Source organism: Phyllostomus hastatus, unplaced genomic scaffold (genome assembly GCF_019186645.2).
Source record: "Phyllostomus hastatus isolate PE091 unplaced genomic scaffold, TTU_PhHast_1.1 phas_contig_58, whole genome shotgun sequence".
NCBI classification, from domain to species: domain Eukaryota; kingdom Metazoa; phylum Chordata; class Mammalia; order Chiroptera; family Phyllostomidae; genus Phyllostomus; species Phyllostomus hastatus.
Window position 1 is genome coordinate 8,961,001 of NW_025333916.1, and position 13,690 is coordinate 8,974,690.

A 13,690-nucleotide genomic window follows, 5' to 3' on the forward strand; every position below is an offset into this window, starting at 1 on the left:
ACTTCTAAAAGAAAAGCAAATCCCCTGGCTGGCATAGCTAAGTGGATTGAGTACAGGCTGTGAACCAAAGTGTCGCAGGTTCGATTCCCAGTCAGGGAACATGCCTGGGTTGCAGACCACGGCCCCCAGCAACCACACATTGATGTTTCTCTCTCTCTCTCTCTCTCTCTCTCTCTCTCTTTCTCCCTCCCTTCTCTCTTTAAAAATAAATAAATAAATGAATCTTTAAAAAAAATAAAAATAAATAAAATAAAAGCAAATCAAAACAAAAGAGAAATGAAAATAAAACAATAACTAGGAAAACAGAGTAAAAAATTACAACAGTTTAAATTCTTACTGTTAATCTTTCATGAAGTAGGTATGACCTTGCTGTTGTGAGGAGGTGGGAACTTATTTCAGTAATTCCATGGAGTAATCTTACATGAAGAGCAAACAAGAGGATAACTCAATTTCCATGGCCAAAAAGGGAATCTGTGAGTTTGCTTAAAAAATTATAAGCAAAATCATCAGTTACTCTATTCCCGTCATGCACAGTAGGACTTCCCTGTCAAATAAAGGGAAGGCCTAAAGAAACACAGTCAGGTCACCAGGCGTGGAGCCTGCTATCTGCCACACATGCACTTATTTAGTAGAGAGGTTAGAGGTTATACAGTTTGCTAAGGCTTTGCCCCTACTTAGTGTCTGCCTCACTTTAATTCTTTCCACTGTAACAAGCTAATTCTATTTTGTTACAGAAAAGTGTAAATGATATTGGAAAAGCAGATATTCAGCATGTGCCAAAATCTATGAACTATCAGTCACATATTTGCTTAGCTAATATGGGTAAATATGTATGGAGTGTGCAGTCTGTGCCAGGAACATTCCAAGCTTTTTCCATGTGTTAATCTATTTTATCTTTCAATAATTCTCAAAGAGTTACTGTTGTTACAAACCCTGATTATTCAGATAAGGAAATCTAGGCTAGGAGAAGTTATATAACTTGTTTACCAATACGATTTTTTAAAAGATTTTATTTATTTATTTTTAGAGAGAGTGGAAGGGAGGGAGAAAGAGATGGGGAGAAATATCAATGTTGCCTCTCATGCCTGGCCCACAACACAGGCATGTGCCCTTGACTGGGAATCGAATCTGCAACCCTTTGGTTCACAGGCTGGCATTCAATCCACATAGCCACACCAGCCAGGGCCTAATAAAATTTTTCTTTACTATAAAATATAATCCAATTTTACTATACTGTATTAAAAGTATATGACATAAAAGTAAAATAATTATTCATGATAAAGGCTTTAAATGCATTTATTCTAAGATTGAATATGCAATATAGATCAAAATATACAATAATTCTGACATGCATAGCCCAATAATTAAAAGTTGATGTTTAACTTTTGCCATTATAAGCTATGCACCAATACATATATCAAGTTCTCTCTTATACTGCTAAGAAAAAAGAACTAGAATCAATAAAATATTAATATTCCATCAATTTTTCAACACTTTTTGACTAACAGATCTGGATTAACAGTAATGTAATCTTTTACATGATGTTTTAAGAATGAATTCTAGTTTTAAGAAAAGATTTTAGCAGATTTCGTTATACATGGGAAAACAGGATGGTAAAGTGACAACCTCCAACCACAAAGCAACTCATTAGAAGTAACCTACCCAGACTTAGGAGTTAGTGAATTTTCCCCTGTGGTCACACCACAAACCATGAAAAATATGTGGTGTACCATCTGAAATACATTGAACTTCACTGGTACTTTAAATAGTTTTCCTAAACCATTAGGTATACAGAAACCTAATTAGTTTACTAAATGTGCATCAGCCACAATCATATTTACTTAAGACTTGAAGAAGAGAAATAGAATACAGCAGATCTCTATTAAGTTGGGTGAAATTTTATATGCCATTCTAACTCTCCCCCAAAGCAGGAAATCCATCTAAATCCATGTCTGAAAATTAGTTATTCTCCCTGTTTAAACATATTTCAGTGATTGGATGCCCACTACTTCTAAAAACAGCCTCTTTGACAGTTTTATTGGCTATAAAAGCTCTTAACATGATTCAAATTTGCTTCCCTAATTCTTGCCCCATTTGCTCTGGTTCTTCCAAATGCATTTGGTATTTGTAGGCAGCCATCACATCTCCCTAAGTTTTTCCCAGGTTAGTTCTCTCCAGTTGCCTCAAAGTTCCTTACAGCACTGTTTTCTGACTTCTTATTGGTGGATTACTATTCCTGCTGAAAAATTACTCATGAAAGCATTAAGGCTCCCCACACAACCTGAACATTGTAGACTACAATACAACCACTGCTCCCTGAGCTGCCTCTGTAGTGTTACTAATGTAACTTTGGTAAGCCTGTGTTGTTTTGTTCTTAACTGTAGTTGCTGTGTTTTAAGCAATCCAATCATGCATTTGATTGATATTTTGTGCTAAATTAAAATTTCAATTTGTTTACAGTAACTCCCATCAGATTATGGCTCTTCCATTCTAGTTTTCAATCTGTCATAGTACGGTTTCTCTATATTGGTTTTACCTCTACCCCTAACACAGGCAGCTTGCTCTTTCAGCTATCTTTTCGGCTCTTTATCATCACCAACCTGATAGGGCAGTTTCCTGTGTTTTCATCCAAATCACTCATGAAAAAACTGAATAGGTTGGGGACCTGGACGAAGACGTTCAGCACACCAATGGGGACCTCAGTCCAGGCAGATAAATAACAATGTGCAGAGGACACAAATTAAAAAGCTCATTTTAAACTCCTAAAGAATTTTGCAAACACAGAATCTAGCAAAGGGTATTTTAATTTCAGCAAATATTTAAGTTTTATGTTATATGGTTTAGAAGTATTTTTACTTTTTAATTGTCAGGGAAATTTAGAGAACACTACAACTTTCCATAATTAGAGCTGTTCAAAAAGTTATGAAATAAAAATTCTATGAGAAAGGAATCATTATCCCCATATGCAAACTTAGAACCAAAACTTAGAGAAAGTCAGTAACTTGATTAAGGTTGCCAAAATAGTGGCTGAGCCAGACTTCAAACCCAGATACAGGGCTCCAATTGCTCCAATTAGTTCTATTAACTAAATAGTTCAGTTCTCTTCTCCTTCAATACCCACAACTACATCATACCTGGGAAAATATCCCTTCCTTGAGTTTGTCTATTATTCTCTCATAGTAATACCATCTATGCTCCTTCCTTTCTTCCTTCCTTCCTTCCTTCCTTCTTCCCTTCTTCCCTCCCTCCCTCTCTTCATTTCTCTTCTTTCTTTCTATTTTTTTGAGTTTAGACATTCGTAAAGTCTTTCTTTCTTAAAAAAGTATATTTTAGTGATTATGTTATTACAGTTGTCCCAATTTTCCCCCTTTACTCCCTCTACCTGGTACCCCCCCATTCCCTCTGGCAATCCCCCTTCTTAGTTCATGTCCATGAGTCATGTGTGTAATTTCTTTGGCTACTCCATTTCCCATGCTGTTCTTAACAACACCCTGCCTATTCTGTACCTACCAATTTGTCCTTCTTAATCCCTGCACCTTTTCCCCCATTCTCCCCCTCCCAACTGATAACTATCAAAATGATCTCCATATCTATGATTTTGTTTCTGTTCTGCTTGTTTGCTTAGTTTGTTTTTAAGATTCAACTGTGGATAGTCGTGAATTTCTTGCCATTTCAATGTTCATAGTTTTGACCTTCTTTTTCTAATATATGTCCTTGTAATATTTCATATAATAATGGCTTGGTGATGACGAACTCCTTTAGCTTTACCTTGTCTGGGGAGCACTTGATCTGCCCTTGCATTCTAAATGACAGCTTTGCTGGACAGAGTAATCTAGGTTGTAGGTTCTTTATTTTCATGACTTTGAAAATTTCTTGCCAGTCCCTTCTAGCCTGCAAAGTTTCTTTTGAGAAATCAGCTGACAGTTACTCCTTTGTAGGTAACAATCAGCTTTTTTCTTGCTGCTTTTAAGATTCTCTATTTTTAACCTTTGACATTTTAATTATGATGTGCCTTGGTGTGGTCCTCTTTGTGTCTATCTTATTTGGGACTCTCTTGCTTCCTGGACTTGTATGTCTATTTCTTTCATCAAATTAGGGAATTTTTCTTTCATTATATTTTCAAATAAGTTTTTAAATTTCTTGCCCTTTATTTCTTCCAGCACCTATATGATGCAAATGTTTTAATAATGCCCTATGGTGGAAATCCCACATCCTTCTTATTCAACAAGAAAAAAGTACACAAGTGCCTGAACACATCTGTTTACATAAAACAGATTTCATGCATACTCAAAAATACAGATGAAACTATTTCTATCACATGAAATATTTAACAATACCATTATGGAGAAATCATTATCAAAGTCAGCATTTTAGTTGAGTCATTAGTGACATCAGCCCTACTAATGTGGACCCACTTCTCACATTAGCCCCCTTTATCAAGCAAATCAGCATAGGACAATAGACAGAATTTGGAATTTTAGTCAGAAAAGGAGAGTTCAAATGTCTCCCCAACATTCAGTAGCTCCTTGAGAGAGTAAGCTAAGGCCCCTAGGGTCTCACTCTATGCTCTCTTCCAAAGTGATCACTTCCAAAACAATGGCTCCATTTCCCAACACTAAGTCAACAATTTGCTAATGTATTTGTATAGCATGGGCCTTCGTTCTGAGATTTAGCCCTATCTATCCCACTTCTCTCAAAGTTCCCACTGGAGATCTTAAAAGAACTCATCATCTTTCCCCCATCTCCAGTGACCATTATTTCAGTTTAAAGCACCATCATCTACCCATCCACTCATGCCAGGAACTTGGGAAACATCCTTCATTCCACCTTCATCAGGCTTCATCACCAAATTCTACGTCCTATAGTTCTACTTTAAAAAAAGCAAAGCAAAACAAAAAAGCCTCAAAAGGTGATGACTTCTCTTTACTTCTGCTGCCTCCCTGGTTCACTTCACCAATACATCTATATGCTCAATAATTCTCCCCTCAATACATCTATATCTAAGGCTACTTAATTTGCTCTCATGTCAGCTCTTTCCTGTACCCAATTCATCACAAACAGGGAAATCTTTCTAAAATCTAAACCTTATCATGTCGCATCCTTGCTTAAAATAATTGTATGACTTCCTCTACAAAAAAATTAAAATGTCTACTTGTGCCTTATGGAGTGGCCCACATCACAAGCCTCATTTCCTACCACACCTTTATATTCAACCTTACTACAGTTCTTTTCATTTCCTCAAATTCAGTATCCTCTCTAATGCTCTATAGCTTATAAGGTTTTTCTTAAATTAAACTGCTGGGAATGCAGTGATGGAATTACTTCCATTTCAGTACAAAGAATATTAAGTAAGATCACCCCACCCAGATTCATTAGAAAGCTGAAAGGGTCAGGGGTGGAAGTGGGGGTAAAGAAACGAGGTACCGACCTGAATGAGCATCCAGCTAAACTGGCAAAGATACAGGTAGTGCGTGACTGCAGCCACGGCCGAACAGCTCTCCTCAGTGAGTTGGGGACTTGCATAGGCAGATGCCAGAAACACAATCTGTAAGAAACAAACACATTTATTTTTAAATCAGTATAAAATCAATCAAGAATATAAAGAAAATAAACTTTCTTCTCTGAATCTGTAATTCAATGACCCAAAGGGACAGAAAGTTGATTTGTTGCTCAAACTGACATGACTAAGAATCTTCTAAAAGATTCTTAGCCATGGCAATATATGAATTGTTATATTTCTAGAACACAATGAATTCTATAAAATTATGCTTCATGTTGCTTTGGGCTATCAAGAAGTAGTTCTCAAAGTAAACCTTGTTCTTATTATTGATGGGCAAAAATCCCATGAAACACACATGTTTTAGCTAAGTAGGAAAGAGAAAACAGAGCAACTACCATTCCTTGTTTAAGCTAATGGGAAAGAACAGAAAGAAATAAAAGCTGACTCTACTCTCCTCTGCAGCCTCTTGCTGAGAAGTAACATACGTAACAAAATAGACCAATTAAATATTAAATTTCCAATTCTACAATTACTCTAATCCTCGGGGTTTTTTTTTCAACTGCCCTCAAGACTACTCAAAAGTAACCTTCAGAAAGAGGCCTCTCTTGACCACACCATTTCAAGTTACACCCTCTTTCCTTTTCTCCTTCCAACACATGTGATTCCCCCCACCCCTACTTCTCTTTTTTTGAAGTGGAACTTATCACCATCTAATATGCTCTATAATTTACTTATTTATTATGTCCAAATGAGTTCCCTGAAAAAAAAAAGTAAAAAAATTAGCCTCTCCAGAACATACCACAAACAGCTTTTGAACAAATAGACCTTATTTTAAAAACATCCTTAGATTTTCCTAGATTTTAGCTTCTAACTTCTGAATTATAACATAATATAGGTTATAACTTTAACCTTCCTAAATTCCACAGATATTTGTGGAACATCTCCAATGAAACACTAACAGTGGACACTAAGCATCAAGACCAGGCCTTAGAGATCTTGGAAGCACAGAACTGTGAGACTCAGCACCCCAAGAAAAGGAATAAGTTTGACATTTTATGCTCTTTCTTTTTGCGAAGTGGCATCTATTTCAATAAAGTCTTTAAAAGTGTACCTATAATAAATTTGAATCTAATTCAAATTCTATTACACAGATTGTGTTGAAGTTTACTTGATAGTTTTGTTCTAATCAACCTGAACAATTTGCTATGTAAAATAATAGTATAATTCAAATTGTAGCTGAATGTCCCTAGTTTTAAGTATTTTACAAAACTATAAATGCTATGCTAATTTAAATCTTATTCTTTTCAGTATTTTTTACTTAAATCAAATTAGTATAGGTTACTCTTTAAAATTGTATTTACCTTCAGAATACAGTTTTAACACCCCAAATTCCATTCTTAAGGTATGCCTTCTTAATATCTTATTATGTTTGAGCCCAGGCTGGCATAGCTCAGTGGATTGAGCGCAGGCTGTGAACCAAAGTGTCGCAGGTTCGATTCCCAGTCAGGGTACATGCCTGGGTTGCAGGCCATGACCCCCAGCAACCGCACATTGATGTTTCTCTCTCTCTTTCGCCCTCCCTTCCCTCTCTAAAAATAAATAAATAAAATCTTAAAAAAAGAGTATTTGAACCAAGAAAGAACAAATAATATTAAAAAATATATATCTTATTATGTTTGAATGTCCTGTTCTAAATTATAAGACAAATATACTTTTGTAAACAATGAATATTCTTCCAGAACCTTCTCTGAACTATGAGAAATACTTCTGTCTAGATGGAGATCAGTCACTGGAGATGACAGAGGGGTCACAATGCGCACTGCTACAACAGGGAGGGGCTACAGAGACTTGGAGACACAGCTCTTACATGTAATGAGGCCCATCTAAAATTAAACTGAATTAAAATGGAAATTAAATAATTAAAGTAAAAAAAAAAAAAACTGACATAGTTAGCTGTTGGGAACTGCCCTGCCTGGTTTCAGAATCTGTAACGCCCCATGGCTAAGGGTGAGTGAGAGACCTTGGGACCATAAGCCACTAAGGAGACAAAGCTTATTTCCCTGGCAGGGGTGCTGCCTCTGTCCCCTTTTACTTTACCCTGCTTGGCCCTGGGCAGATGACTACTTAGCCAATGATGGGTAAGATTCCTCAAGGGAGGGACAACCTAAGACAGGCATGGTCACAAAGGGGCCCTCAGGGAAGGACTTGGGAGAAGAAAAAGGGGGTGATCGACCCTCACCCCTTGGCTTTGACATAGCATGAGTCCTCATTCTGTCTGCGAGAAGTCTCCTAATCTCTTGGCTGCCTTACTACCCCTGCCCGACTTAAGCCTGAAACAATGCTAGAGGGCAGTGCAGTCCTGGGCAGGAACAGGCAGTTCCCCAGGGTAGTCGGGCCTCAGAAAGAATACATAAAATCCTCTGAAAACTGCTTTGCTAAGAATGCCTTCAATTTTATGATAAGGGTCCAAGCATGAAATGAGTTTGTTTACCAAAGGTTCATGGCCCTTTAGCTAACTGACCCTGACTCAAAATAAGCCCTCATAGTTCTTTGAATGTTATCTATTGTTTGATCATACTGCCTGACAATGACTAATAAGCTTAACCTGTATTCCTATACAAACTGAACCCAATAAAAGTCCATTGAGGAACAGGCTCATGGCCCTTTTCTACTGAGAGATCAGCCACCTTTCCTCCCCAAGCAGATCATATCTTGGCAGAGCCTTCCCACAGTTAGCTTACAGATCTTTAAGGCATATAACCTAAGAAAAGGTAAAGTTTTACCATTGTTCTTTTACTCAAACATGTAAAGATGACTAGGATAAAGATTATTTTCACCATCAGTTTCTAGATACATTAAGTTGAACATTGTAATATTTAAAAAAAAATGTTGTTTTTCAAAGGTTCTCAGTCATTCATTTATTGATTCATTCAGCAAGTGTCTCAATATCTATCAACTACATAGCATTATATTATCTCTGTAAGATAAAGAAAATGATGGCTATAACTACTTTGTACCAGCAATGTGCTACATGTTTTCTCATATTTTTTTTGTGTGTAATCCACATATTAATGATTTGAAGTCATTATTTTTTACCCCAATTTAATAAATGATGAAAGAGGATCTGATAGGGGAATTGAGTTGTTAAAAGTCACTGAACAAGTTTTAAGGTAAAGTGGGATTCAAATCCTGGTGCTCTAATTGTAAAACCAGAGTTCTTTCTAGAATACCATAAAGCTAAATTAAGCACAAGTCCTGCCTAAAAGGTGACATTCAAATTCACTGTTCCTCAGTCCTGCTTAACCCCTATTCCAATACAGGTTCATAATGGAAAAAGAATGTAATGCCTATAACAATAAGATATTATTCTTTTTTTTTGTTAAATATATTTTATTTATTTATTTTTAGAGAGAGGGGAAGGGAAGGAGAAAGAGAGGGAGAGACACATCAGTGTGTGGTTGCCTCTCATGTGCCCCTTGCTGGGGACCTGGCCTGCAACCCAGGCGTGAGCCCTGACTGGGAATTGAAATCATGACCCTTTGATTCGCAGGCCCACGCTCAATCCACTGAGCTACACCAGCCAGGGTATTATTCTTAATTTCATACTGACAAAACATACATACATCTTAACTACAGAGAAAAGAAAGTAAATATATTTCCCAAAAGAGAATATCTGATATATTTTTAATAACTTAGATAATTCTTTGCTTCAAAAATAAATGAAATGAAATGAAATAAAATAAAACAAAACAGAACAAAACAAAATAAAATAAAATATAAAATAAAATAAAATGGCAAGAAAATTATTTGCTGCTTCTGGTTGATTAGCGCTCTACTTAATAGCCAAGGGAGAAACTAGAGGAAATACTCAATTGTTTCTTTTTTCCACTTTAAATATAGTACATGTGTCTCTGCTTTGTTGGGCTAAATAATTACCACTAATAAAATCTTTTTCCTGTAAGCCTCAATTTTCAATACTCTGAACTAGATATTCCCTCAACCACCACATACTTGACTGTCCTCTGTCTATGAAATGCACTTCTCTGTACTCTCCATCTCATACAAAACCTTCTGTGTTTTTATAGGACCCATACAAATTCCACCTGCCTACTCTGATTACAACAGACTCCCAGACTTTCCTATTTCTTAAAGCTGCATAGCACTTACTATTGAACATTTAGAATGAGCCAAATGTTGTCCCTTCTAATAGGAGAGTGCCTAAGGATAAAGCCAGAGACACACATGATTAAATAAAATGTGACAGGTATGGAGTAAATTATCAGAAAATGCAGAATCAAGATTGACTAGTCCCGTTTGTGGGAGTCAAAGAGGAAACAGAATTGCTTCAACTACATGTTTGCTATTCCCTAAAACATGTTCCATGACCTCTCTCAACTCTGCCTTTGTTCTCTTCTTCCTTCTGGCTACAATTTCTCATCTTCCTCTATTGAAATCACGTATATTTTTTCAAGGCATGGTTAAAATGTCAGCTCTAACATAAACATAGGGCTATTTCTTTCAACCACAAACAACCTCTCCTCCTGTTTTTTTTAAAAAGGATTTTATTAGCCTAAGGATTGGTTTTCCCATATACCTCAATTTCCCCTATTCTTAGATAAAATCAGTCTTAATGGCATGAAAAACTGTCAACTCCTTAAAGGCAACAATTTGATCTTACTCCCTATTATAATTATTTTGAGATTGAGATACATTTTTTTAAAATGTAGCAATTATTCACTATCCCATACAGACCCTTTCATGGATTTAAGCACAGTGTTATTTAAATAGCTTCACTGAAGTATGATTAACAGACATAAAGTGTATGCTCTAATAAGCTTTGACACATATATACACCTCTGCAGCCATCATCACAATCAATATAATTAACATGTACATCACCTTTAAAGTTACCACGTGACCTCTGTGGTACTTCCCTGCATCACTACTTCTCACATCCCCAAGCAACCTGTTTTCTATCACTACACATAAGTTTGCTTTTACTAGAATTTTATGTAATTGGAACCAAATGTATGCTTTTTTCTCCAGTGTATTTCACTCAGCATCATTTTGAGAGTCATCCAAAATAACACATCACTAGTTCATTCTCTTTATTGTTGACTAGTATTCCAATTACACATCCTTTCACCTGTTGATGGATATTTGGGCTGTTTCCAGTTTTTTATTTTTATAAATAAAGCTGTCATGAATGTACAAGTCTTTCTATGGACATATGCTTCCATTTATTTTGAGTAAATATCAAGGAGAGGAATGGCTGGGTCATATGTTCTGTATTTATTTTTAAAAATGAATAAATTGTTTTTCAAAGTGTTGGCAACATTTTACATTCTCACCAGCAATGCGTGAATGTCCAGTTGCTTCACATTTTCACTAAAACTTGTTATGGTGAGTTAGTTTTTTTCCCAAGAAAAAGTTTATTTAGAAAGGTAAAAGAAATGAGCCATCATGAGTTAGTTTTTTAAGATTTTAGCCTTTAAAAAATTTCTTAAAAACTTATAAAACTCAAAAGAGGACATGCAGATGAGCACCAGACATATGAAAAGATGCTCAACATCACTAATCATCAGAGAGATGCAAATTAAAACCCAATGAGGTATTGCCTCACACCTACAAGAATTGCTGTGATCAATAAATCAACAAACAACAAATGCTGGTGAAGATGTGGAGAAAAGGGAACCCTTTTACATTGTTGGTGGGAAAGCAGACTGGTGCCACCACTGTGGAAAGCAGTATAGAATTTCCTCAAGAAATTAGAAATGGATCTGCCTTATGACCTAGTGATGCCATTTCTACAAATTTATCCAAAGAAACCTGAAACACTAATTCAAAAAAATATATGCACCTCTATGTTCATTGCAGCATTATTTACAATAGTTGAGATTTGGAAGCAGCCCAGGTGTCCATGGGCAAATGAGTGGATAAAAAAGCTGTGGTACATTTACACAATGGCATACTACTCAGCTATAAAAAAAGGAAATCTTATCCTTTGCGACGGTATGGATAGACCTGGAGAACATGCTAAATGAAATAAGCCAGTTAGAGAAAGACAAGTACCATCTGATTACACTCATATGTGGAATCTAATGCACAAAATGAAGTAACAAGTAAAATAGTGACAGACTCATAGATGGAGAGCAGATGACAGTTGCTGGGGGAAATGGTGAGTAGGAAGGAGAGGGGCAAAAAAACTAAAAAAATAGAATAAAATTAAATTAAAATTAAAATATTTTAGGCTTTCTAATAGGTACACAGTAATTCTTCTTTGTATACTTAATTTTCATTTACTTAATCAATAATGATGTTGATCATTTTCTCATATGCTTATTTGAAATCTGTATCTCTTGTTTGAAGAAATGTCCTTTTAACTCTTTTGGCCACTTTTAAAATTGGGTTGTTTTCTTACTATTGAGTTTGAAGTTCTTTCTACAATCATCATACAAATCTTTTGACAGATATTTGATTTGCAAATATTTTCTCCCAGTCAGTGGCTTGTCTCCTAATTCTCTTAAGTGTCTTTTGAAGAATACTTTTTCAGAATTTTGGTTTCTTAACATTGATGAAACCCAACTGGATTGGATTATACATTTTTGACCTTTTATAGATTTACTCTTGGTGTCATAGCTAAAAGAATGCCTAACCCAAATTAACAAAAGTTTTTCTAACGTGGTTTTCTCGGAATTTTATAGTTTCAGGTTTTAATATTAGGTCTTTGATTGATTTTGAATTATTTTGAATATGATGTGAAGTATAGTCCGAAGTTTTTTGTTTGTTTTGCATGTGGATATCCAGTTGCTCTAGTCTTTTCTTTCAGAAAGACTATCCTTTTGCTAATGAATTACTTGTATTTGCCTATATACTTGTATGTGGGAGTCAGCTTCTTGGACTCTTTAATACATTCCACTGATCAATTTGTTTATACCAGTACCGCATCAACTTGATTGTTATAGCTATAATGTTCGAAAACAGGTAGTGTTAGGCTTGAATTTTTTTTCAAAGTTGTTTTGGTTATTTCAAGTCATTGGAATTTCCATATGAATTTCAGAACCAAGTTGTTGGTTTCTACGCTGAAAAGAGAAAGGCTGCAGGGGTTTTAACTGGGACAGTGTTGAACCCCAGCCTAACAATTGGCACATTAACAATATGAACATTGCATCTCCATTTATTTAGGTTTTCTTATTTCTCTTAGGTGTGTTTTGTAGTTATCTATGTACAGGTCCTTCATGTATTAAATGAAATTATTCCTAAGTATTTATATTTTCACTGTTACTATAAACTGATATTTCATTAAATTTTATTTCTGACTGTTCATTGCAAGTATATAGAAATATGCTTGATTTTTGGATATTGCTCTTGTATCTTGCAAACTTACAAAACACACATTAATATGAGTAGCCCTTCTGTAGAAAACGTATTTTCTACATAAAGGATCATGCTATCTCTGAATAAAGGGACTTTTATTTATTTTCTAATCAAAATGGCTTTAATTTCCTGCCTTCCTGGGATAGATAGATAGGTAGATAGAGAGAGGTAGATACCACACACACGATATTGAAAAGAGGTGATGAAAATGAACACCCTTGCTTTGTTGCCGATAGTAGGGAAAAACATATTGTTGTTTTTGTGGGCTGAACTGTGTCCCCCCAGCTCACCTGTTGAAATCCTAATCTCTAGTACTTCAGAATGTAACTGTATTTGAAAAATGAGATCATTAAAGAGGTAACTAAGTTAAAATGAGGTCTTTAGGATGGCTCCTAATCCAAAATGATGGGTGTACTTATAAGAAAAGGAAATTCTGGATAAATTATGCATGTGTACAAAAGAAAGACCAAGTGAAAGCAAAGGGAGAAGACAAACATCTACAAAGCAAGGAGCGAGGTCTCACAATGAAATCAACCCTGCCAATGCCTTGATTTCAGACTTCTAGCCTCCAAAACTGTGAGAAAAATAAAAGTGTTATATAAGCCATCCAGTTTGTGGCATTTTATTATGGCAGCCCTGGCAAATTAATACAAACTGAGGTTAGATACATGTTTTTTTGATGGCCTAATCAAGTTAAAATCCCCTCTATGCCTACTTCGTCAGGAGGTGTTTTTTGCTGTTTTTTAATCGGGGCTGGATAACAAGCAAAATAGAGACAGACTCACAGGTAAGAGAGCAGGCTGACAGCTTCGA

The 13,690-nt window shown here is 35.7% G+C and overlaps 1 protein-coding gene across 1 annotated transcript in view; it reads right to left on the reverse strand.

Annotated features, from left to right (window-relative positions):
• Positions 1–13,690, reverse strand: part of ADGRV1 (adhesion G protein-coupled receptor V1) — a 516,573-nt gene that overhangs the window by 158,290 nt on the left and 344,593 nt on the right. The window contains exon 85 of the mRNA XM_045847901.1: positions 5,429–5,545. Coding sequence (XP_045703857.1) covers positions 5,429–5,545 — 117 coding nt within the window. The remainder of the gene's footprint in view (positions 1–5,428; positions 5,546–13,690) is intronic.